The sequence below is a fragment of the Telopea speciosissima genome, chromosome 8, assembly GCF_018873765.1.
Source record: "Telopea speciosissima isolate NSW1024214 ecotype Mountain lineage chromosome 8, Tspe_v1, whole genome shotgun sequence".
Taxonomy (NCBI): domain Eukaryota; kingdom Viridiplantae; phylum Streptophyta; class Magnoliopsida; order Proteales; family Proteaceae; genus Telopea; species Telopea speciosissima.
The window spans coordinates 4,501,183-4,527,565 of NC_057923.1; the positions used below are offsets into that span (position 1 = coordinate 4,501,183).

The window sequence follows — 26,383 nt, forward strand, 5'->3', positions numbered from 1 at the left end:
ATTATATTAACTGTTCTTGTTTATCTTTGGTCAGCATCAATGATTGAAGTAGCAAGACTCATTGTTGATTCTGGCTGGGTTCCTCCTCGGCCTATTATATTTCTTTTCAATGGTGGAGAAGAGCTTTTTCTCTTGGTAATTTTTTTTATGACATTATTCTAGTAATTTTAAAAAAAGAAATTAAGGTTCCTCTTATTCTTATGTTTTAATGTTTTCTGTTTATAATTTTACTTTTACTTTCTACTTTTCTTATCATTTTAGCTTCATAGCATTTTTTTTCTTACTTATTGTTTATGTGTCAAATATGTATTTTTCTTTTAAAAGAAAAAATTTGTATTATGTTATCCTAAGATTTATGAAACATTGGTGCAACGGTAAGATTGCTCCATTGTGACCAAGTAGCCACGGGCAAGGTTTTAAGTCTCGGTTTCGCCTTTGGTTTGGCCAGGCCACGAACCCGAGTTCTGTCGAGGGCGAGATCATAGTTATCAAGGCGGGAAAGCGACCATGGCGTTTTAGAGGGGCAAAATTCAAGGCAACACCGAAAGGAGCCTAGACGCCATAGCGTCGCCATGGCGACGCCTTGATTACTATGGGCGAAATCTCGGCAAGTTGGTGTATTTTTTTCCATCTTGACTTGGTGATGGGTTTTGGTGGCCATATGGCCAAGATAGGTCCTGAAACTTGACATCCACCCTATTTTAGGCCTTCTAAACACAATGAAACTTTAGTTTTTACAAATTCAAACTGAAAATATTACTTTGACTTCGGACCCTAGGCTGGTAGTCTACGGCGTATGTGATTTCTACCCTAGGCTATTCCACACAATATTTAAAACACATATAATTAAAATAGAGGTGTAAAACAACTTAATTAAGCATTAGGAATTAAAAAACATCAAATCGTAAACCATTTAAGCTTTTGTCATCATATTCATAATGATACCTGGTGATGGTTTGGCGGTTTGTTAATAATTGTTACAAACTTAGAAAGAGACAGATTAAACAAATACAAGTGTAAGTGTGTAACAAGTCCTATCATTTGAGAGTAGCTAGTACTCAAACGAGTATCGGGCCGGATCATCAAAACAACTATGTTGTTGTTATTGTTGTCGAATCAAGCTCTGCTCTGATTGAATCATTAACGCTGGCCATGACATATTATGTTGTTCTTGAGATGCAATGCATCTCCCTCTCTTGATGTTGAAGCTTCAATCTTGAATCTCCAAGCTTTAATCTTTAGTTGAAGTGAAATTTGCCAAAAAAAAAAGCACCAAAACCCTCACCTCCAAGTGTTTTTCCTTCACAACAGATCGAGAGAGGTGAGTTTTCAAGTTAAGGTCGAAATCTTGCTGAGAGGGTGCCTTTTATATAGTTTGGTCTGGTCGAGATTGAGATATACCACGTGATCTCGACCGAGATCTTGTACACGTCCTTTATCGCCTACCGTCTTACGAGACCGAGATATTTTTGAGATCTTGTACTATGGTCATGGGTTTTGAGTCTGGAGACAGCCTCTCTGTGAAAGCAGGGGTAAGGTTGAGCTACTATGTTCACAGAGGCAATAACAGTAAATGGACCAGAACAATTGGGAAACATTCAAGTACCTAAAAGAGCTAGCTATATCAAAGCTATTATGCTGGAACTAAGTCCTATAGCTTCTCATTTGTTATGGCTTGGTCGTACATTATGACCCTCCCCAGACCCCACAGTGGCGGGAGTCTTTGGCACTGGGTACGAGACTCAAAACAAATCCAAGATTGCTTAAATCTGATTTATATTGAAGGAGTTATGTTCCGGTCAAAGTTAATTGGATGTGCGCAAATGTTGTCAAAATTGCTCTAAATGAAAAATAATTTTTTAGACATCAAAACAAATTAATATTTTACCGCACATTTGATTTTTAGCAATGTTTTACCATATTAAGATTTATGGAATTTATAGATTTGAGAAAAACCTCAGCTTTAGAAAGTTGAAAATTTCACCTATCGTAAAAAATCCAGTTTTTGTTTTTGAATTAGGGGGTTGACTTTTTATCCTTCTGGAATTTTATTTTTTAACTATTTTTAATGGATTCAAATAGGAGGGTACTTGGTTATTTATGAATAATATCTTAAGTAAATGAAACATTTACTTAAATGATATTTGGCATAAATAAGTGTCTGTCTTGACAACTATGATTCTCAGTACACTGTGCGTACACTAAACTTGGGTAAAAAACCACAAGTACCATTTTCAGTTTTTTTTTTTCTTTTTTCCCCTCTGTTTTTTGGTTTTTGTGAAAATAGTTCATGCATTGTGTTTAGAATGTAAAAACAAAAAATAGATCAAAAAAAGCATTTATGGGCCTCGAAAACACCAGCTCGAGTTGCTTGGGAAAAAATCACAGGTTTCCTCCAGTTTCGGCCATATCTCGGTTTCTGGCTGGTCGAAACCGAGTTTTAGAACCTTGCCTCTGAAAAAACTGGTCAAATAGATGATAGACAATAAGTATGCTTTCTTAACTCAAGAAAAAAATTTGTTGTAGCTAATATCAGGTTCTCTTAGTAACTCCTCTTTTTTTTGGGGGGGCGGGGGGTTGAAGAAGGGAGAAGAAAGAAAAAAAAAAAAGTTTCAGAATGATTTTCTGAAAGGCTTGAGTTGCTTGAATTCTAGTCTGCCTGTAGCAGCAGATTGTCAGATATCCGGTTAGGCTCTGTTTAGTTTAGTCTGTTCTTAGTCTTCATGTAAGAGTATATTTTTGTTCTTCAGCCACATAGTTTTCACGCATATGGATGCAAACACATGCGCACACTCTTGAGAAGATTGTTTATTATGAACTGTATGGTAGGTATTGAGTTGGTTCTTAAGAACTTCGTAAGAGTTCTTGTTATGTCCTTCCTTCAGAATACATATTCTTCTTAACCTTTTGATTGATGAATGTGTTAATACTTTAGGGTGCACATGGCTTCGTGACGACACACAAATGGAGTAATACAGTTGGGGCTTTTATAAATGTTGAAGCATCTGGGTCAGGGGGCCCTGGTACGATTCTTCTAAAAACCTTGTATATTGTTTCTTAAACTATGATATAATCTGCATTAATGAACATAAATTAGTTGAGCGCCACCCCTCCCCCCCCCCCCCAAAAAAAAAAAAAGAGTTCTAAGTAAAATCACTGTTTAGGATTATGGGGTAAACCTAAATTTATGATACGAATATATGTGAAGGTTTGTTATTGTGTCAAGAAATGTTTGGACGTGTAGTCTTTTTGAAGCAACCTCCTTGAAGGATATTTCAGCATTTTACCCTAATTCACACTTGAATACTCATACACACCTACACATACACATTTATCTGCACTACTAATCTTTATTCTTAGTGGCGGCAGCCTCGTGCACTGGGTACGCCCAAGGAATTAAGTATCGGAGCGTATCGTATCGTCTCGGCCGATACGTCTCGGTATCGGTCATGGCCGAGACGAGACAGGTCGAGACATATCTTTTTTTTTTTAAATGCAAATGTCTCGAATGTATCGGTATGTATCGACCGATACATATCGATACAATACGATACGATCGATACGTATCGATATAGACGAGACATGATTTAAACCATTATTTTATTATTTTTGAAATAACGATACATACCGAGACGTCTCGATACGTATCAGCAGCTTAAAAACCACATGGGCCCAAGTCTTCTCAAAACAGAAAACTCGAGCAGGAGCAGGCTGGCAGAAAAAAAACAGTTCCAGCTTTGAGAAACCATAAAAAAACATCTTTAAACTTGGTTTTTGCCAAAGATTTGTTGAGGGCTTTGATTCCTTTGCCAAAAACGATCCTAAAGGAGGTGAAATCTCATCATTTGCTGCATCTAACAGCCCACATTCGAAATCAAAAGGTGTTCTTGAAGGGCAAGGTAGGTTTTTTGAAAAAAACTTGATTCTTTTGTTTAAATCTTTGATTTTTGGTATTTTTTTTGTTATGATTCAAAGGGAATATGTTAAACTAACTTAGTATTGCATTCTTTGTATACATTTATAAAGATTTGAGTTCAAAATCCATGTTTCTTTGCATTTTTTACCCAAAACCGAAAATTGCTTCTTTAAAATGATATTTTTTTTAATTTATTTTCTTCTAAAATTTAAAACAAATGCTAATGTATATAATATATGTACTATATTATGTATAGATCTATCACATTCCAAGAAGATTATATATTTACCCTAAAATCTATCACAATAGTCACTCCTATTGTTGAAGACCCTTACAGACATGACTTTGATCCACCCCGACATTCTTCATGGCAATTGAGTGACTTTATATGTAAGAAATTTCATCTTTTAATCTTTTATAACAATTTCAATGTGCCGCACTTGTCTGGTTATTGATTATTCACAATTCTTAGTATATATGCATGATATATGACACAAATTGCTTGTTTATATTGTTTTTATTGTCCAAAAGTGTATTTCCATGTGTATTTTGATCATTTTCATGCGTTTCTACACCGATCGATACGTATCTCCGATACGATACGATATGATACGATACGTCTCTTAAAATCGCCCGACCGATACGATACCCGATACCGATACTTAAATCCTTGGGTACGCCCTTTTTTTTTACTAATCTTTATTCTTAGTAGGAAACTTTGGTATTTGCATCTCTCTTACCATCTATGCATTCAGTGATCCAACACTGTCGATTGGTAGTTATATTGCTTTTGCTTGCCCGTAATGTTGGGTTCTTATTTCACTTATGGTGCATCATGTGTGGACTGCAGGACTGAAATAGTTGATAGAAACATGATCATGGTGAAATTTTTTACTGTCAAACAAAAAGGATTCAAGCTTTTTTTTTTTGGGGTTGTGTTAGAAGTTATGTAATAAGGGTAGCATAGAAACTAGACTTATTTCTAGTTGCCTTATAATGTATTTTCTCTTCTTTATCCTTTTTTACCTGTTACCTCCCTAGGGAGGTGGATGTAATACTTTTCATTATTATCATTGAAGTAATATAGATGTGTGGAGTGCTCTCTCCAACACACACACATTACAACCGAAATATCTTTCTTCCCTTCCTCTTGTCTCCTTCTTCTCTTCCTCTCTTCTTCTTCCTCCTCCAACTTCTCCTTCTCTTATTTGTTTATTTAATCTAAAATCCAACTTGGCATCAGAGCACTAGGGTTTGAGAGTCGTATTTGGCCTCTTTCTCTTATTCTTTTCTTCTCTTTGAAACCCTAGGACACTAAGGGGTTCAAGGAGAAGATCTCTATGTAAAGAGTTGTTGAAGGAGCATGGAATATGTTCGGTATAACCTATTTATGTAGTTGAAGCTCCCTTGATGTTTTGAAGCCCTTCCAGCCACTGCAGGAAATTCCACCAGGCTCACCTTGCAGTTCTTGTTTCTCCTGTCCTTGGCATGGGTTTCAGCCTTAGAATGGGTCTTTAGAATCACCCAAGGATGTTTATTAAGCCCCATAAATCCCTTTTTGCTGCTTGAAGGATCTATTGGAGCTTTTTCAGTCTTTTATGGTACCTCTGTTTCTGCCCAGGTAAAGCCGAGACTACATTTTTTCTGTGCTTCTTGTATTTGGACTGCAATTTGCTGCTATCTTGGTGAGAAATGAATGGAACACCATTTGTGAAGTCTTTAAGCTTGTTTCAGCTTGTGTTCCTCCTTGGAGAATGTTAGGGTGAAGTCTTGTTGAGATTATATGGTCTTTCTTCCCTGCTGAAATTTGATTCTTGTGTTGGATTCCACATTTTGTTGGTACACTTGTTTATGGTCAAGTGCTTTTTTCCCTACACTATGAGTGATTCCGAAACATCTGGACTTGGTTCGCCTGACTCACCGCCCACTCCAACAGTTCCTCCGTTTGTTTATGAGACTTCACACCCACATATTTGTATTGTATAGCTTGATAGTACTAATTACTTGGACTGGTCACACTCAGTGAAGCTTTCCCTTAGGGGTAAAGGGAAACTTGGATACATTACAGGTGCTATTAAAGCACCAGAGCAACGTTCTCCTAGCTATGATAAATGGGAGACCGAAAATTCCGCAGTCATGACATGGCTAATCTTCTCCATGAAGCCTGAGATTGGGAGAAGATTTATGCAAAAGGACACTGCCAAGGCAATATAGGATAGTGTCTCTCAGACTTATGATAGGGTAGGTGACTCTACCAAGGTTTATCAGCATCACCAAAAGATTAATTCAATGAAGCAGGGTGATAGGACCCTTTCTGAGTACTACAGTGCTTATATTAGTCTCTTGGAGGAGTATGATCACTACAGGGACCTCCAATTGATCAATCCAGAGGATGAAGCAAAGGCATACCGCACTCTTGAAAAGGAGCGTGTCTTTACCTTACTTGGTGGCCTGAACGGCTGAACCCTGATTATGAGCCAATCAGGCTCCAGATTTTAGGTCGGTCCCCTCTTCCATCTCTTGATGAGGTTTGTAGCTATTTACAGAGTGAGGAGACTCGGCGTGTTGCTATGACACCAGCTCCAGCATCATCTCTTGAGAGATCAGCTCTCAATTCTTCCTCTTTCCGGGACACCCTGGTGGTGGTAGAGGCCAAGGGCCTAACCATGGGGAAGACAAAGTAGTAGAGATAGGTGGTGCTAGTGGAGGTGGCAAAGACAGGTTTAAATGTGATCATTGTGGGAGATCTGGGCACATCGAGGATAGATGTTGGACTCTTCATGGCTGTCCTCTTGGTACACGAGGTGGTGTTCGTGGTGGCCGTAGAGGGGGAGCTCGAGGTGTACACTCTGTTATGACTGAGATAGATGCTTCATAGGATGACTCTACTTTGGCAGTGTTTCGTAGGGTCATGACAGGTGAGCACATCTTCTACACCCACAGTGGCTAGCTCCTCTTCATCCTCAGCTTTGCAGGTTTCTACCTCAGCTTTTATTACCGCCCAGTCTTGGGTCATTGACTCTGGTGCCACTAACCACATGACTGGTACGTCCCATCATTATGATTCCTATACCATTTGCTCTGGTAAGGATAAGGTTCGGGTAGCCGATGGCTCCCTTTCCTTCATCTCTGATAAGGGTAGTATCCCTGTTACATCATCTATTTCTCTTACATTTGTTCTTCATGTCCTTAACCTTACCCTTAATCTTCTCTTTATGAGTCATTTGACAAAATCTTTAAATTGTTGTGTCATTTTTTTTTCCTTCTCATTGTCTTTTTTAGGATTTGGTGACGAAGAGGATTATTGGTAGTGGACGTGAGGAGCATGTTCATCTCTTGGTGGTGGTGTTGAGGGTGAAGAAGTTCCCGAGTTTGTTTAATTTCCTTTCTCCTCTCTTATTCCTATTTCCCCTTTTCAGATTGACAAGGGAAAGAAAAGTTCTGTGGATACTGTTGTTGAGGGGGAGCCTCCTAGTGCACAGGTGAACAGAGAACAGGGGGAGCTATTGGTGTATACGGAGAACAGGAGAAATCCTTCTTCATGCTCCAAACTTCCTTTGAACATTTGCAAACAGCAGGATCAATGCTCTAATACCATGTTAGCTTTTAGAGTGGAAGAAGAAGAAGAGACGAAACTCCAAGAGAGCAGCCACGATTTTGGTTTGGTGTGTTATGTCTCAAAACAAGAGACTAACATGCTTATATTGAAAAGAATATATAATTACACACAGGTCCTTGGCCTTATACAAATGACACAAAGAATACATAAAAGAGGGGTTATGTACATATATACCCCTGATACAACTATTCTTAACAGAGCAAGGCCTTTACGTTTTTTAGCCTTTTCTGCCCACAGCTAAGTCCTATATGTGTGGACGTAATGATAGTAGTTCTGTGGAGTCTATTATGTTATGGCATCGTCTTCTTGGCCATCCATCTTTTGTTGTAATGAGGAAACAATTACCTCACTTATTTTCTTCTATTGCTTCTTCTCATGTTTTTAAGTGTGAGCCATGTATGTTTGCCAAACACTCTTGTTCTTCTTATCCATATCATGGTAATAGAACTTTTGCGCCTTTCCATATTGTGCATATTGATGTTTGGGGACCTTCCCCTACTCCTTTATTCGACCATCGTTACTTTGTGTCCTTTGTTGATGACTTTTCTCGAGCTACTTTGACTATTCTTATGAAACATAAAAGTGATGTTTGTGATGCATTTAAGAATTATTATCAAATGATTCTTACTCAGTTTGATACTCGAATTAAAGTTGTTCGGTCTGATAAAGGGGGAGATTACATGTTTGGTGGCCTCCAAACCTTCTTTACTAATAATGGCATTATGCATCAGCTAGCATGTGTTGACACACCCCAACACAATGGGATTGCTGAGAGGGAAAATTGCCATTTATTGAAGGTCACCCGTAGTCTCTTGTTTGGCATGCATGTTCCCTAGACCTTCTGGCCTGCTGCTCTTCTCACTGCTTCCTTTCTCATCAATCGCATGCCTACCAAACTTCTTGATTTTAGATCTCCCTTAGACATCTTATCTCCACAGGCTTCTACTTTCTCTCTTCCTCCTAAAGTCTTTGGCTGTGTTTGTTATGTACATGTTAACAAATCTACTCGCACTAAACTTGATCCCAAAGCTCTCAAGTGCCTCTTTCTTGGGTACTCTTCTACTTCCTAGGGTTACAAGTGCTATCATCCCTCTTCTCGAAGGTGCATTATCTCCAAAGATGTCAACTTCCTTGAATCTGTCCCTTTCTTTGCCCCTTCTCAGCATCCTCTTCAGGGGGAGAATTGTGGTGGAAGTGAACAGGCTGCTGAGGATTTTCTTCATTTCCTTCATTCTCCTCTACCTATCTCTCCTTTTATGCTTGATATTGGCAAACACAGGACTGTGGATGTGGTTGAACCTGATGATCAATCAGGTGGTGAAACAGAATTGGTTGTTGAAAGTGTTTTTGGTAATGAGAATGGTAAGGAGAAGGATTACCACATTGGGTACAAAACAGGTGAAAGCTTGAAAAGTAGTAAGAAGACCTACCAAGAATCCTCTTTGGATCCACATCCTGAGATTCATTCTCCTCCATCAGGTGACATCCCTTCTACTCCATCTGATTTAGACCTTCCTATTGCTGTTAGAAAAGGGAAAAAAACTTATACTAATCCTATAGCCCAGTTTGTCTCCTATGATGCTCTTTCTCCTACAGATCTTGCCTTAATTGCTGTTCTTTTACTGCTTCTATTCCTAAGAATGTTACAAATGCTATGTCTGACCCAAAGTGGAGACAAGCTATGACTGAGGAGATGATTGGACTTGAGAATAATGGTACTTGGTAATTGGTGGACCTTCCCAGGGGACGTGTCCCAATTAGATGCAGATGGGTCTACACAATCAAGTATAAATTTGATGGTACTGTTGATATAAAGCAAGGTTGGTGGCCAAGGGGTACAGTCAAGTCTATGGAATTGACTATCAGGAGACATTTACTCCTGTGGCTAAGCACAACTCTATAAGAATTCTTTTATCATTGGTTGCCAATAAAGATTGGCCATTATATCTGTTAGATGTGAAGAATGCCTTTCTTCATGGCGACTGAAAGAGGAAGTATACATGCAAACCCCACCAGGCTTCAAAATACCTTCAGCTGAAGGAAAGTGTGCCTCCTTAAAAAGGCATTATATGGCCTCAAACAGTCACTAGAGGCATGGTTTGAACGCTTCCGGCAGGCCATTCTGAAGAATGGATATTCCCAGAGTCAAGTTGATCACACTCTCTTTACCAAGTGGGGCAATGGTATCATCACAACCCTCATTATCTATGTTGATGATATTGTGGTCACTGGGGATGATACTACTGAGATAGATAAACTGAAAATCTACTTGGCTCAACAGTTTGAAATCAAAGACCTGGGTCCCTTGAAGTACTTCTTAGAAATTGAAGTATCAAGGACTAAGAGAGGAATCAATATATGTCAACGGGAGTTTGTTCTTGATCTGCTGACAGAAACAAGGATGTTAGGCTGCAAACCAGCAAATTCTCCTATTGAGCAGAATCACAAATTAGGAGAAGATTGTGGTCCTACTCTTGTTGATGCAGGAAAGTACCAAAGGCTAGTGGGGAAGCTTATCTACCTCTCTATGACATACCCAGATATCTCTTATGCCATGGGAGTAGTGAGCCAATTCATGCATGCCCCCAAGAGTGGCCACTTGGATGCTGTGTATCGCATTCTCAGATATTTGAAGTCTTCTCCAGGGAAAGGACTTTTGTATGCAAAGCACAATCACTTGAGAGTGGAAGGTTTCACTGATGCCGATTGGGCTGGATCCATTACAGACAAGAGATCTACCTCAGGCTATTGTACCTTTGTGGGAGGTAATTTAGTTACATGGAGAAGCAAAAAACAGCATGTTGTGGCTAGACCCAGTGCAGAGGCAGAATTTAGAGCTATGGCTCATGGAGTGTGTGAACTCATTTGGCTAAAGGACTAGTTCAAGAATCGGGGTTTGACATTGAAGGGCCTATGAGACTCTATTGTAATAACAAGGCAGCCATCAGTATTGCTCACAATCCAGTGCAACAGGATAGAACAAAGCATATTGAAGTAGATCGACACTTTATCTAGGAGAAGATTGAATCTGGTTGCATTTATACTCCTTTCGTGAAGACTGGTGATCAACTAGCAGACATCTTCACCAAAGGGCTTACCTCAATTCAGTTTAGTACTCTCTTATGCAAGTTGGGAATGCACGACATTTATTCTCCAGCTTGAGGGGGAGTGTTAGAAGTTATGTAATAAGGGTAGTATAGGAACTAGAATTATTTCTAGTTGCCTTATTATGTATTTTCTCTTCTTCATCCTTTTTTACCTATTGCCTCCATAGGGAGGTGGATGTAATACTTTTCATTAATATCATTGAAGTAATATAGATGTGTGGAGTGCTCTCTCCAACACACACATTACAACCGAAATATCCTTCTTCCCTTCCTCTTGTCTCCTTCTTCTCTTCCTCTCTTCTTCTTCCTCCTCCAACTTCTCCTTCTTCTCTTATTTGTTTATTTAATCTAAAATCCAACTGGTTGTGTGCATGGGGAGGGTGTTCTTACACTAATATGTGTTGAATGAATTTTTATGTGGGTACATCTGCTTCAAAATGTTTTAGAGTCTGACTCCAACACTTAACGCAAGTTTTAGTATGACAGTTTTAACTGGCTTTTGGTATGCTAATATGTTGAGGTATGTGTTAATTTCTGTTGCATGGGAAGTGACACGAGATACCTTGGGAAGAGTCTGGATATCTGGATTTGGGAATGGTAGGCGGATTTAATTTCCTCTTTTGCCTTTTAAGTTTGAGGGAAAAGATAAGGAGAAGGGAGGAGGGGTTTCTCATCTCAACAAGACAAGATAAAATTATCTGCAACTTTTATTTTCACATGCAACCTAACTGAAGTTCATTCTCAGTTCAGTTAGTTGTTTTCCCCCTATTTTCCTTCTCCATTATCTTCTATTTAATTTCTTCAACTGAATGAACACTATCACTTTTACTTTGCACTGATAATTGTTTTTTAATGTAAAAAAAGATAGCATCCATATATGTAATCCCAGTACTAGATATGTGACAGAACCCATCACATGTCCCATTATATTATATGTGACAATGCATTTTATTGTTTTGAATGTTATTCATATTCCATGAGTCCCAGTTTTTTCCGGTATCATGTAAGATCCTAGTATACACTCTCCTTTCAGCATAGCACTTCTTCCTCTTAATAGAATGCTAGAGGTAACTTTCTTTATTCATATTTTATTTATTGACAGATTTGGTCTGCCAATCTGGACCTGGGTCTTGGCCTTCTCTTGTCTATGCACAATCTGCAATATACCCGATGGCACATAGTACAGCACAGGTTTTTCATTTACTATTCACATCTTTTTCTCCAAAAACTGTACAACTTGAATTGATCTTCATAATAAATATATGCTTCATTTTATATATTTGTTGTAATGAGATATCTTTCTTGAACTATTGAATTGCTGATGAACTGACAATGTTATGGATAGGATATATGCGAACTGGGACAGCAGAAAGTTCCGGCTATAGTACTAGCCCTTTCTCTGCAAGGTTATACTGACAATCATACAAATCAAATGGAAATCATTTGAAGATGTGAAGCTAACTAGACACAAATAGTGAGAAGCACATGTTTGATGTCCCAGATCCAATTGTTTTTAAGAGCATCAATTTTGTGGAGCTTTTTATTTAATCATAGTCAATAAAGTTAAAATAGTTAAAATAATACTTCTCTGTCTAATGGTTGGTTGCTGAAATACAACTCAAGTTAACAAAGCCTTGTTCCAATTTTATTTTACCATTGAACTGGTTGAGGAATGAAATGTATGAAGGCATTAATTGGTGCTTTTATTTTTTCGAAACAGAAAATTAGCTTAAATTTGACCAACAATGTTAAAGCCAATTTCTATCTCTGCAAATGATTGAGAGTAAATGCTTAGGTATGAAAACCCATTGGGGTCACTGGAATTTGAAGTTGTGAAATGGTTGGCAAGGATTCTAAAATTATAGTTAGTTGAGAAACTTCGTCCTACCCCTTGCTGTGTGATAACTCATAAACATATTATATAAAATAAAAAGTAAGAACTAAGACAAAAGTTTTCCATGACAAGTGCACCAGCTCTTCCATCAAGGCCGAAGATAGGCAGTGTTTTTGGAAACCTCTGTACCTTTTTCTCTTTGAGCATTCTCTGGAATCTAGCATAACTTTGTTGTTAACGTCTCATCATAGTTCTCAAATTCTGCAGCATCGAGTGTATAACCAGGTGCTTTGGTTTACTCGATTTTGATTATTGAGGCACTCTTTATGGTTATAGATATGATATTGTTACACTTAACTTTATTCCAGGTGATACTTATATATTTTCTTAGTCACTTCTAAATCTATTTCTTACTGCCCCAAGCTCTTAAGAGTTGACCATTATGTCTTTTGTGTTTTGTTACATGAGGAAACAAATATTTTAGTTCCACCATTTATACTCTCTCTTCAGCATTGTTCAAGTGTTTTTATCTTTTGTATGAGTTTTCCTTTGGTGGTTATATGACATTTGTATTCTCATTCTGGGTGTTGAGAAGACTGCCATTGATTTTTGCTTATATATGCAGGATATTTTTCATATCATTCCAGGAGATACTGATTACAGAATTTTTGCTGAAGATTATGGCAAAATTCCTGGGCTAGATATCATCTTTCTCATTGATGGTTATTTCTACCACACATCCCAGGATACAGTGGAAAGAATATTGTATGAATTACTAGTACCATTTTGGTACAGATTTCTTTTTTTTTTTTTTTTGTTAAGTTTTAATATCAGTTTAATAATTGGTTATATTCTTTAACATGTTGAAAGTTTTGTGAAGCAGACCTGGTAGTATGCAAGCACGTGGAGAGAATTTATTCAGCTTAATTAATGCCTTCTCGAGCTCTTCTAAACTGCAAAAAACCTATGAAAGAGTACCTCTATTGGAAACAAATGGAATTGAGGATCAACGTGCTGTTTTCTTTGACTATCTTACATGGTTTCTGGTAGTCTTTATTATTCATTTTTTATGCTTCATTTGTTGGCCAACTTTACATCTTGTATTCCATTTCTTCTTTCATTTTCATGTTAGAATGATGCTACAAGATATGATTACCATCTATGCTTATTTTTTAATTGTAAAATCAAGTGATAATTGATAAATAACACTGTTCTTATTCTTTCTATTTCTTTCAGATATTTTATTCAAGAAGGGCCTCTTTGGTGCTGCATAGTCTCCCCATTATCGTTTTCTTTCTTGTGCCATTCTTTTTGCGTTCACCGATTATTGGTTTGCGTTCTTGGTGCATGACATTTTGTGACTTCATGAAAGGTATAATGTTTTTATTGAAAGTGTATTGAAAGCGCAACTCTGTTCTGGACTTCTGATTACCTCTAGACTTTTATATAGGCCCTGTTTCTGAAATATTTAGTTCTTTATACTTTTAACCCCAATGATTTTTACTGAAATACTTTAGAGGTTTTCAAAAGTATCTAAGGAATACAACTGTGTATTTTGGTTCTTGGCCTTTTCGTTTGCAGGAATGCTGTTCCACACCATTGGTATTATTCTGGCAATTATTCTTCCGATTGTCTTTGCCATCATGAGATTACTTTTCTCTAGTTATGCCATGAGCTGGTAAGGGTTTATTTCTTTGTGAAGTACTCGTCTCTATTGAATATTGCAGTTACCATATGCAATTTTTGTTATTTCTAATTTTTTTTCCCTGTAGATTGACTGTATTCTGAATTATAGGGTTTAACTTTGAACTGTTCCTTCTCTGTTGAAAATAGTTAAATAATACTTAATCCTATTCAGAGACAAGCTCTCCCAGTTATTAGTAGATTCCCTCTAACGTCTACAACAATTGGAGTATTACATCAAATTACAAGAAAACTCAACTAAGCCTTATCCTGCTTTTTTTGGGGGGGGGGGGGGAGTTGGTTGGAATAAGTCATGAAACGAAATTTATTAGAGGAATTACGCGGCCTTCTCTGTTGAAAATAGTTAAATAATACTTAATCCTATTCAGAGACGAGCTCTCCCAGTTATTAGTAGATTCCCTCTAACATCTACAACAATTGGAGTATTACATCAAATTACAAGAAAACTCAACTAAGCCTTATCCTGCTTTTTTTTTTTTTTGGGGGGGGGGGGAGGTTGGTTGGAATAAGTCATGAAACGAAATTTATTAGAGGAATAACGCGGCCTTTCACTGACCACTGGAGGTCAGCTGCATGAATCTTTTTTGCCCATGGTTATGTCTGTTTTATTTTTTAAGCACTCATCTCTCACCTCTTCAATCTTGGTCATATTTGCACACTGTTGCTCTTTTTAACACCTTCAATTTACACTTATAGCTCATCCCAGTGTATTCTTTGGTTTTAATTCATGGCTGAACCGTCTTAATCAACTTCCCCTCATGTTGTTACCTAATGGGATAACTTCCAAGTTCCCTTATATGCATTTGTTTCTGAAGCTAACCTTCCTAACCTTGACACTCATCCTAAAATCCTCATCCTAGCCATATGCGTCTTATTTTTATTTTATTTCTTTGCAGCCCAACACTTAGATCTGCACAACAGCGTTGATCTTATAGCCATCATATATATTCAGCCTTTTAGTTTTCTGGAATGTGTTGATCATGCACGCTTCAGCTCCTGTTTTGCTTCGTCTGCTCCACTATAATCCTGTTAGTGACACTGCAATTTTTGCGTCCTCATTTCTAATTGAATGAAGAAAAAAGTGTTGATCATCTCGAATTATCTCTTGATAGTTAATCTTAAAGAACCCCTCATTGCTGCTCTTTTTTTAACTAAAATTACATTCCATAACCATATATTCTTCTTTGTCCCATGTTTTTTGTCAATGATATGAAATATGTTGCTAAATGAAATTGTTGTTTCAGCATAATTCAAGTAAACCATCAACTTTCTTTTCATGTTTTAAGCATGGTATTGTAAAGCCTCCCATGTACTTCCCTTTAATGCTTGGAATTATCTCAGTTTAGTTATCCAATCAAGAACAATAATATAAGGTCTTACCTATAGCCAAAAGGGCTAGGGAAGTTAGTATGGGGGGGCCACATATGTGTTGATACTTTTGCTTGGACTTAAACTATACCATGGATTATGATTGTATTAAATTTGTGACTCCTGGTGAGGTGACAGACTATTCATTGCAGGTTTGCTCACCCACATTTGGCTTTTTTGATGTTTGCCCCCTGCTCACTGGCTGGTTTGTTGATCCCGGGAATTGTATGGAGACGCTTTTCCCTTTCTCAAAAATCTTCTGTTCTCAAAATACCAGAAGAGGTACATTTTTCAACATGAACTGCTTAGGTTCTCATTATTCATTTCAAATTTATAGAATGTCATTTTTAAAATAATTAACAACATTTACTTTTGGTTCTTGTGGATCATTTTGTTGATATACATTGTTGATGCCTTTGCATAATAACTTAAATAAAGTGAGAAAGCCCATAAAAAATCACTTGGGGATCCAACCCAAAACCTTAAGGCATTAGGTGGAGATGGCCCGAAGGTATATTAAGACACATCCAAGGTCCCAAATAACTGATGTGGGACTATACCTCTATACCTCCCAAGTCCCTTTATCTCAACACATTTCCGATCAGCTGTGAGCTGTATATTGACTGAGCTGGAATCATGAAACAGTTTAGCTGATAGGCTCTTGTTGAAGTTGACATTTGTTGACTGTTCTTGCATATGCATGGCAGAGAAAACCCTAAACAATGGGATGTGCCATTCTTGTGTGGGCAGGTGGGCTTGGCTTAGAAGTTCGGCCCATTTTTTTGGTGTCATAGGGTAGGGATTGACCTTAAATACATGAATTGAATCTGGGGATGGATCAGGGGCTAGAATGTTTGTTGGCAGAGACCTTGCATGCATGCAATTCTAAAGGGATTGAAGCAGCCTCTTGATCTTTGGCATGGCCGAAAATTCATGTCATGGTGAATCCTCTTCCCCTGGCCAAAAAGCCGCGCCAGCGCTCAAGCACCCTTACTAGATAAGGGGCTCGAAAGCCGGCCTTGCACAGATGAACAAAACTACAGGGGTGGTTCTAGACCACCTCGACTGTAGGAGCAGCTACGCGATGAACAATAGGTACCCCCACCCTAGGCAGAGTTAGTGAGCTGTATAATAGGCGACCATTTCGCGGGGTTTGGGGGCACTTGAGTCATCCACCGGCGCCCGGCTGTGGGCCTAGGAACTGGATATGCATCTATAACTTGCTATAGATCTCAAACTGAAGCATCCACTCTTGAAACCTCAATATTTTGTTCTCCTATCACACCTATGCTGCCCAGCCAGACATTCATAAGGTGCGATGTATACCAGGAAGATCAATCCAAACAATTCAAGGATGGGATGTAAATTGGTAAACCCTAGACCAAGGATCAATTACAAAAGAAATAGAGAAGCTAACAAGTTTTCCTACCTAGGCCTGACAAGGAGGTTGCGTTTGCAAGGTTGCTCGCCATTTGTGATTCAGGTAATGTGAGGTGTATCACCAAAATCTTCACCATCATCTGTTCCAAACTTCTGGTGTGGATCCATAGGAGTATCAACTAGTTTAGATGCAAGCCTACCACTTTCAGACAAAAGATCCAATACATATTTCCATTGTGATAGACTAATTCCTTTCTTACTCCGTAGTACTTCAATACCAAGGAAATAGTTGGGGGGGGGGGGGCAAGTCTTTCATCTGAAAATGCTGATGGAGAAAAGATTTTACCTCTGCAATACTAAATGCATCATCACCACATACAATAATGTCATGAATATATATAACTAACATAACCATCTTAGAACCCCACCGGCGAACAAAGAGTGAGTGATTAAAATAACATTGTGAAAAACCACACTTAGTAACAATCACGTTGAATTTGTCAAACTAGGCTCTAGGTGACAATTTCAATCCATAAATAGCCCTGTGTCGTTTAGATACTCTCTGTGAATTCTCCCCCTGAGCAACATACCCTGGAGATTGCTCCCAATACGCTTCCTCTTGTAGATCACAATACAAAATGCATTCTTGATGTCCAACTGATAGAAAGGCCAGTCAAGACTCAAGATTGACAGCTAATGAAATAAGAACATGGACCAAATTAAGAGGCGAGCAATTGGTGAAAAAGTCTCGAAATAATCCACACCATACATTTGAGTGTAATCCTTCACAACCAGGCGGGCCTTAAGCTAATGATGTGTTGTCACTACGTGGATTGGAGGAGTTATTAAACGCTCTGATTTCATTATTTATTAAATCAATCAAGCTTATTTTCTGGTGAAATTCAATTTCACCACTCTTCAGTCAGATTTCTGGAGATCCAAGTTTATTTTTCAGTCCGCTCAATCAATGATGTTCAGATCTTGTTAGCTTCAACTCAAAACCCTCTGTGACTTCCTAGATGGTCCAACTGTTTCTATGCTGTCTTGAATAGTCATATTTGACTATTTGAGAGGCACTTCATGTTCCTGTAATACCTATATCCTTCACAACAGATTTAATTTGTCTGAATTGGTGGTAGTGAGTTCTTTAAATTTTATATTTGTATTCATATCTGAGAAAATCCAGTTACCTATAAATGTGGATTTGATATTATAAACTCTGGGTTTATTCCTCTGCACCCTTTTCTAGGTATTGTTGTTTCCTTGTAATTATGTATCAATGTTAGAGGCAATAAATAAGGGAAATTATCCATTTATGTTTTGGACTACAAATCTCTCTCTTTATACCTAATTTCAATCTTAAAAGTTAAAACTTTGTAATAAGTCCCAAATTTTCCAATATCTAGGGCCCAACCCACTGCTCATATGACACAATTTCCTGCTCCTTTGACAAGTCCAGTGTTTTTTCCTCTGTTTCGTAACTTAAGTTAAATTTACCCATAGTGCTTCTAATTCTGTATCACTCCTTTTTTTTGGGAGGGGCGTTTGGGGTTGCAGTTATTGATAGAAATGTTAGTTTGAGTAATAAAGACATTAATTAACATCCACCTGCTCCCCATTTGTTGGCCTCATCTTATCTTGTTGATAGTTCTTTTTGTCTCCTACTTCTTGACTAACCTGCACATGCTTGTCCAGCTAAAATTTGCATCTTCTTTTCATGATAATTCTGATGTCTACATTTGTTTTTCGACATGTAGAAAAATTGGTTTCTTTTTTATATTTTCTCCTGCATTTCAATTTTGATGCCTTAATACAAGTTTTGAGTGTGTTAGAATTCAGACATTACATGTAATGCTAAATTGCTTTGAAACCACCCACTATCTATCGATCTTTTATTTCCCAGTGAATGTAGTCTGGCTAACTTTACTTATAGTTAGTGAATGTTTTGAGTGGTTTATTTGCCTATGAGCTTTACAGGCATTATATGATGAAGCGAGGTTCTGGGGAGCTTTCGGATTATATGCTTTTATTGCTTTGGTATGTTTACTGATTACAGTTTTCCTTTTCAATTAATTACCTTACAAAGTGAAAATGTTTCCCTTCGAAGTGAATATCTTTGTAGTGTAGATGTAATGCCCTTGCTTTCTGTTTATGCCAGTTGATGGGAGCTTTGCAGTCATTGTAGAAGTTCTTTTTATTTTTTCTTGGTTTACCTGTTCCTCTTTTACAAAAGACTAATAAGAGTGGAAAAGTGGTACTGTCAATCAATACAGCAGTCTGAATCTTTACTTGGTAGTGTAATTGCATTTGTACAGTTATTGGCCCTATATTAGCTGTCAATAATGGAAAAGAAATTATCAAAATGTTCAGCTTCTACAGCAGTATTGTATAGGATTAATATTGGATCTAGGTTAGGTATATCCCAGTTCAATTTAGTTTATACATCTTACAGATCCAAATGCTATTTGAGAGGGGGGGAAAAGCAGAAGTATAATGGTTTTTAATCTACAATCTTTGAGCTTCTAATGAACTACACTAATTGTTTTTTTTTTTTTGGGGGGGGGGGGTTGGGTGGGTGGGTGAGGAAAATGTGGGATTGTTAATTACCATGCGCTTTTTTGGTATGAAATGGTGCCTCTACTCAAGGGTTTTATACAACTTGTAGAGGATTAACAACGTAAAATGCAACATGTCAGTAACAAAGTATGACTTAATTGGATGTTACTGGCTGGATACATAATATGATCTGACTAACAGAACTGAATATTAAGATCTGTGTCTGTACCAACGGATCTGTACTGATATTCAGAATGTTTAAAATGAGCCACTGATAGTCCATTCTGTGCTTCTTCTAAGTTTATTAGCGATGAATATAATATTTGCATCAATTGTGCAGGCATATCTTGTAGCTGGCCTGAGTGGAGGCTTCTTGTCTTTTTTCTTATCAGTTCTTATGCTTATTGCATGGATCTTCTTTTGCTTATCAACCAAGTTTTTTGGTCCCCAGTCACTCAAGTATGGTTGCAGACATTCCTTTGTTCTATCTTGTACCTTTGTGTTACTGCTCATAATCAAATTTCTTGAACTGTTTAAATTGTTTAACTTTTATCCCTGTGTCACTGTGAATTTGTATGAGTGTACTGTCCTCATTTAAGTACGGAAGATTAGGTTTATCTTTCCCATTTATTGCGAATCTCGTGCAGATGTGTTTTTTTTTTTCCTTTTTCCTTTAATAGATATAATCAAATTTTATCACTGAATGCTTGGATACAAAGCATAAGGTACCACAACTGCAAAAGCCCTAAGAATACATTTCATCAATAGCACTACTCAATAGAGTAGTGCCCAAGTACTACGAATCGCTGCTCACCCCCTTCCCTTACCCCCGTTCGCGGAGAGGCTGTTTCACAAATCGAACGTGCGACTGTGGAAACCTTACCATTGTGCCGAGAGGGCTTGCATCCAATCAATCACCAACTTGGTGTCTCCTTCCACAATTGCATTCCTGAAACCACTAGTAAGAGAGAGTTCCAACCGTAAAGCCTTTTGTTTTGCAGTAATGGAATCAGCTCTTTCAATACTAATGGAAAAAAGAATAATGATACCACACCCTCCACACCTCATGATCCCTAAATGCTACCCCAACACTAGCAGGCCCCAGATTACCAAGGGAGATCCCATACGCGTTGAGCTTAATGGTATTTGTTTGTTGGGGGACCCAAGAATGATGAATCTGATACACACGTCATTAGAAGATAACGTAAGGTCCCTCCCTCTCAAGAAATAGTTTGATAGAGATGCTATGAAAAGCTTCCAAGGTGGTTGCCCATCTAGCAGACCTCAACATAATCAACTTACTCACCTCCTGAGATTATCTCTGCCATCTACAGAACATTCTGTATTTCGTTTCTTCCCATATTGTCCAAATGGTGACTAGAAAAACAAATCCCCACATGCTTGCTTTAATTTGCATAGATATTAAAAATAGATGGTATGATACATAGAACCTTCAATATCCTGAAATAATTCTTTTGAGAAACAGAGTGGTGACTGGGATGGTCAGGGTGCCTGCCAGGCATCCAGCATCCCAAATGTCCCAGAAATTTCCGGCCAGAAAGGAGATGGTGCGGTGGCATGATTTGCCAACAATATTTTCTGTTAAATTCTTTGCTTGTAGTCTCATACAGAAGCTGTACTGTTCTGAAATGGTTGGATGGGAAGTTGTACTCTCTGTCAAGAGACTGTAAAAAAGCAAACCAGTTTTGGTTAACTGATTCTCCGCACCACAATGCACTAGATTGTAGCAGAGAGACAGAGAGAGAGAGAGACAGAGAGAGAGGGAAGGAGAGAAATTGAGACAGAATCACCAGATCTGCAATCAATATCTCCAAAACAGGGCGGAATCCTCACGAGAAGACTCACCAGATCTGCAATCAAGATCTCTTAAAACAGGAGGGAGGGGGAATCCTTGCAACCAAGATCTTCCAAACGGGGCAGAATCCTTGCAACCAATATCTAACCAAAATCTCCAAAACCAAGTTTCAAGAAGACGGAAGGAGGGTGTCCAGAATCTTTTTAAGTTGATTTTTATAGTAAAAATTCTATTAACCGTACGAACATTTTTAACCAGTTGGGCCATTCTGCAGTCCCAGATGGAATAAAAAGGTCATCAGGTTGAAAAGTATGCCCTGCACCAATCAGTTTAAGGCATGGATGGTTGCCAGGCATTCCGGGTGTACCAGATGTCTCTTTAAAACACTGTTCTGAAGTACCCTTGTCTAAACATGACACAACATGGGAATAGGTGTTGGTTCAGATATGTTTCAGATAAGGTAGACGCTCACTTGGACATGCACCCAAAAATAAACTCTGAACTGGTATTTATGCAAGTCCTTGCCTTATGAAGTTTTTACTAATTGTGGATTTGTCTACAATTCTCAGATGAGAAATGTTACCATACTGGAGAATTACTGAGCTTGCAATATGTAGAAACCGCTTCCTCTAAAAGGCCGACCTTGTAGGAAAGGGAGGAAACAATATGTATATCATACAGGAGCTCTAACACGGCGGACTATCCAAAGGGGGACACGGGTGGATAAATAATTTTTTAACACCTGCCCGCTCCCAGGGGGACTCGATACCGTGACCCCTGCCTGCTCCGATACCATGTAGAAACTGGTTCCTCTAAAAGGCCGACCTTGTAAGAAAGGGAGGAAACAATATGTGTATCATACAGGAGCTCTAACACGGCGGACTATCCAAAGGGGGACACGGGTGGATAAATAATTTTTTAACACAATATCTCACTTTCACCTGGCCTGTGTATTGGTTACAGCCCCATTTGCAATTAGTGAGGAACTTAACAATCTAGGCATATCCAAATTCTTGTAATACAGTTATGTCTTGTATTATTGTTAATTGTTTCTATGGTATTTTACTCTTGTTTAATTGTTTCTATGGTAGTTTACTCTTATTAGCATTCCACAATATTTTCCTCATTAATACATTTATGTTGATGGGCTTTGTAATATTATATTCCAATGTTCACAAACCCAATTTCTTAGGTATATTAAAGATAATTAGCATTTGATGAGCTGAAATTGTGATGTGGTTACTAAATGTCTCAGGTCGGTGGTGGCTTATGTGACACCTTTAGTACCATACCTTACGTACTGTGTCTGCTTTTTTGGGTTTATTATTCAATTCTTAATTGAGAAGATGGGTATGATGGGTTCCCTACCGCATCCTTATGGTTAGTATTGGCAAACTATATCCTTTTTATTGATACTTGAATTACTTATCATTTTTTATTTCATAATTTTCTTTTGAAATATTGGGGGTGGTTTGGTTCTGGCCCTGTGAATTTAAATGGATGGTCAGGACTCTGTTGCATGGAGTTCAGTCTTGAGTCAGCTCTTTTCAATCCGAAAGTATTAAGAGTCCAGTGCATGTTACGGTATCGTGCTTGTAGAAAGCAAGAATTGTTTTTTATTGATTCAAAATTGGTTGGCATCAGCAGCAAACAGGATCAGAATATGCCCATGGAGAAAACATGTGATGAAATTTGGTTCAGCATCATTAATGCATTGCCATCGTCCATGTGATATGTGTAGTTCGCTAACACAGTTGCTGTGTCAATCAAGTGGTGAGATCTTAGAAGGGGCATCGCTCAAAAATCAGACAGGACTGATAATCTCTACTGCTAATCCCAAGGGGGTAGCTCAGTTGGCAAAGGCCAACACCTCACAATTAAGAAGCCATGAGTTCAACTCTCCTCGGGGCCTACCTATAAAAAATTCTAGTGACTTGATGTTCAAATTTTGCTTACCATTAGCTAATTTTTCACCCCTCCTTCCTTTCAAACTAGACTCAAAAGATTAAATTTACTCCAGTCAGTTTGATATTTGGGTGCTTGCCCCTTTTTATGTGGTGTAATTGCATGTCTCACGCAACAACATGGCCTGAAGTATTGATCATAATAGATCTGCTGTACATTATAAAGTTCTCCATCTTGTCATAAGGCTTCCTGATTTTCTAGAAACATCCAAATGTGGCTTCTGAAAGGTTTGGTATAGATCTACATATTTTACTGGGCTGTAGCCTGTAGGGCCATTGCCCAGTGCTGGTCCCAGCTATCTATGGTCCTGGGAGTGGTGAGTTTGGACTTTGGAGTCAATCCTAATCATTGGCATTTTTGCGCAAAGCGGCCATCCTCAAGACTCGAACATGGGCATTTGCCCTGGCAGCCCAAACCTTTTTTTACTATTGCTCAAAGCAATGGCCCCTCTGTAGCCTGTAGGGAATATTGTTATTTAATTAGTTTTGGAATCTGCAAATCTCCAAGATCTATATTATAGAAATTGAATTTGCTTTCAGGATACTTCGTTCCTGATGTTATTGTGGCAGCAGTAGTGGGAGTTTCCACTGGTCTGTGCATGGGCCCAGTAGTACCTGTTGCTGGTCGATGGTTAGCCAGATCATCCATCATCCAATTCTTGCTGCATCTTAGTTTGCTTGCCTTGGCAATCTCATCCCAGTTCTTCCCATACAGCATGGCTGCACCAAAAAGAGTTGTTCTTCAGCATACAATCTGGACTGCAGGTATTTTAAAATCTTGAATGTTTCATACTTCAATCCAATTAGGCTTTATGCACATAGACACTTTTTTCTGGCCAAGTATTGAGTCCAACATTTAAGGCTCTGTATGGTAACGCTTCTGTTTTTTTTTAGTGTTTTTGGGTCCGGCACAGTTTTATGTGTATCTGTGTTTTTTGAGCGTTTTTGGGTCCTGAAATGCTGTATGGTAACACTGAAAAAAAAAACCGTTTCTGAAACTTAGAAGAAATAGAAATCTGTATGGGTCGCACTTAACAGAATCGTTTCTGTTGTTTACCAAAAATTACATAATTGCCACCTACACCATGGCTTTTATACATATGGTTTTTGAAGCAAAAAATAAATGCAAACTTCACAATTAAAAACTACTGGAATCCATGTGTTTCCTCCATCTTTTGTCTCCAAAATAGTTTGCCTTGTCCCCAAAAGAAAACCTGACTCAAGCCAACCAAGTGCGAAATCTTTTGTAATCAGTTTGTGAAACAAGTCACTTTATTGGGTCTGTTGTTTAAATCACAAGTAACATTAAAGGTGGATAATGATTGCTCAAATTGTTGGATTCTGCTACAAGTATCCTGCTTTTCCATTCTCCTCTAGAGAAATCAAATTAACTTCTTATTGAAATCATATTCCATCTATATAATGCACAGTTGAGCATTTTTGTATAAGGAGTGCCGTTAAACAGGACAGAGTGAGAGAGAAATCAAAGAGGAATAACTCATAAGCAGAAGCAGAAAAGGAAAGACTTTTGTCATAGTTTGGAGAATGAATGCATCCCCATTCAGATAACTAAAGTTATAAACCGACAATATCAATTATGAAGGATTAAAAACTGAGAAATCACAAACCTGGTGTTCAAGATTGAACCACAATAATACAAAGAAACAGAACAATAGAAATTAGTAAAAGTATTTAGAACCAAAGAAACTACCACAAGGATTTAACAGAAATTTCTCCAACAACTGAAACCAAAGAATCCAAACTAATCCTTAGACACATCGTCTTTCTTGTACTTAAAATTAGGAAATTAAAAAAATGAAAACATAAAAAGATATGAAGAATAATCTTACAAAAACCAAAACCAAAAGGGAATTGTAAGCTAACCGTGATTTGAGTCGTCGGGCACAAACGCAATGTCAAGAAGAACAACACCAGGATCAATGGGGAGATAGACTCTTACCCACTCAGAAAGTGCTTCTTTGGACTTAGCTAGTTGTCCGAAACCAATCAGAGGTGTAAGTGATAGAGAAACTGCAGGTATTTCAGCTATGAACTGCCTTCTATTAGAAGGCTGCTAAAGAGAAGCTCTGGTGACGAACCAAGCTTGAGAATTTCCGTAATGATGACTTGCTCTCATAAACAGAGAGGTCACCGAAGGTCTTCCGAGTACAATTATTGGGTTCGAAAAGTCGGTTAGTTGTAGAGTTGCCATTACTGTACTTTTTCTCTCTCTCTCTCTCTCTTATCCAAAAGCCTTTATTGAATACTCCTCACAGCTTCGCGGGTGTTTTGAAGCTTCTCAAATGCCAGTAATTTGATTAACTTCGTTGGAGAAGACTGTCGCTGGAGCTTGAGAGGGTATCGACTGAGTAGGTTTTAGGGCAGAGACTTCGATCGAGTGAAGATAGAATGTGAAATTTAGGGCTTTGCTAGCCTTATGTTATGTTTTTCATGAAAAATCCCAAAATACCCTCGTTAACTTAAGTGTGCATCATGTTTCTCTGAAATTTTGCAAAAGTGTTTCTCTATTATGAGAAACATGATTTTTGTGTTTTGCAAATGTGCGCTAAAAGTGTGCCAAGTGCCCGGTTCGTTTCAAAAAATTAAAAAATCAAACCAGACATACCATACAGTTTTTAGCATGTTTCTGTTCCCAAAAAGCGGAAAAACATTAAAAACGCTTAAAAAGAACGTTGCCATACAGAGCCTAAGACTACAAAATGTAATTTCATTTCTTTGTTGATCTTTTCCCCATTGCTTTGAATTTTAAATTTGGATGGAGGAAAGGACCTATTTACATGGTCATTATTGAGGCATGCTTCCCATTTATGCCCTTGCTTTAATCGTCTAGAAAATAACAGCGTAGGACACTGTCTAACCTCTTTAAAAAAAATAATATATATATATATATCTTTGTGTGTGTGTGTGTGTGTGTGTGTGTGTGTTTGTGTAAGTAAGGTTAACAATTTACTTGGGTTCATATTTTACAAAGGCTCTCCACCTTTGTTTTCTTTAAGATGGGATATGTGGCACAACAATTTGTTACTAAATATATTAATGGGATGTCTAATATTCATAACCATACTCCATATGTTAATTTCATCAATTATTTCTATTGG

At 38.0% G+C, this 26,383-nt stretch overlaps 1 protein-coding gene across 2 annotated transcripts in view; it reads left to right on the forward strand.

Moving 5' to 3' along the window:
* Positions 1 to 26,383, forward strand: part of LOC122671777 (endoplasmic reticulum metallopeptidase 1) — a 33,811-nt gene that overhangs the window by 1,567 nt on the left and 5,861 nt on the right. For both annotated transcript variants that reach the window (XM_043869205.1, XM_043869206.1), the window contains exons 5-16: positions 35 to 135; positions 2,936 to 3,023; positions 11,745 to 11,833; positions 13,102 to 13,241; positions 13,360 to 13,522; positions 13,713 to 13,848; positions 14,058 to 14,154; positions 15,701 to 15,830; positions 18,906 to 18,965; positions 19,825 to 19,943; positions 22,556 to 22,680; positions 23,805 to 24,029. In XM_043869205.1, coding sequence (XP_043725140.1) covers positions 35 to 135; positions 2,936 to 3,023; positions 11,745 to 11,833; positions 13,102 to 13,241; positions 13,360 to 13,522; positions 13,713 to 13,848; positions 14,058 to 14,154; positions 15,701 to 15,830; positions 18,906 to 18,965; positions 19,825 to 19,943; positions 22,556 to 22,680; positions 23,805 to 24,029 — 1,473 coding nt within the window. The remainder of the gene's footprint in view (positions 1 to 34; positions 136 to 2,935; positions 3,024 to 11,744; positions 11,834 to 13,101; positions 13,242 to 13,359; positions 13,523 to 13,712; positions 13,849 to 14,057; positions 14,155 to 15,700; positions 15,831 to 18,905; positions 18,966 to 19,824; positions 19,944 to 22,555; positions 22,681 to 23,804; positions 24,030 to 26,383) is intronic.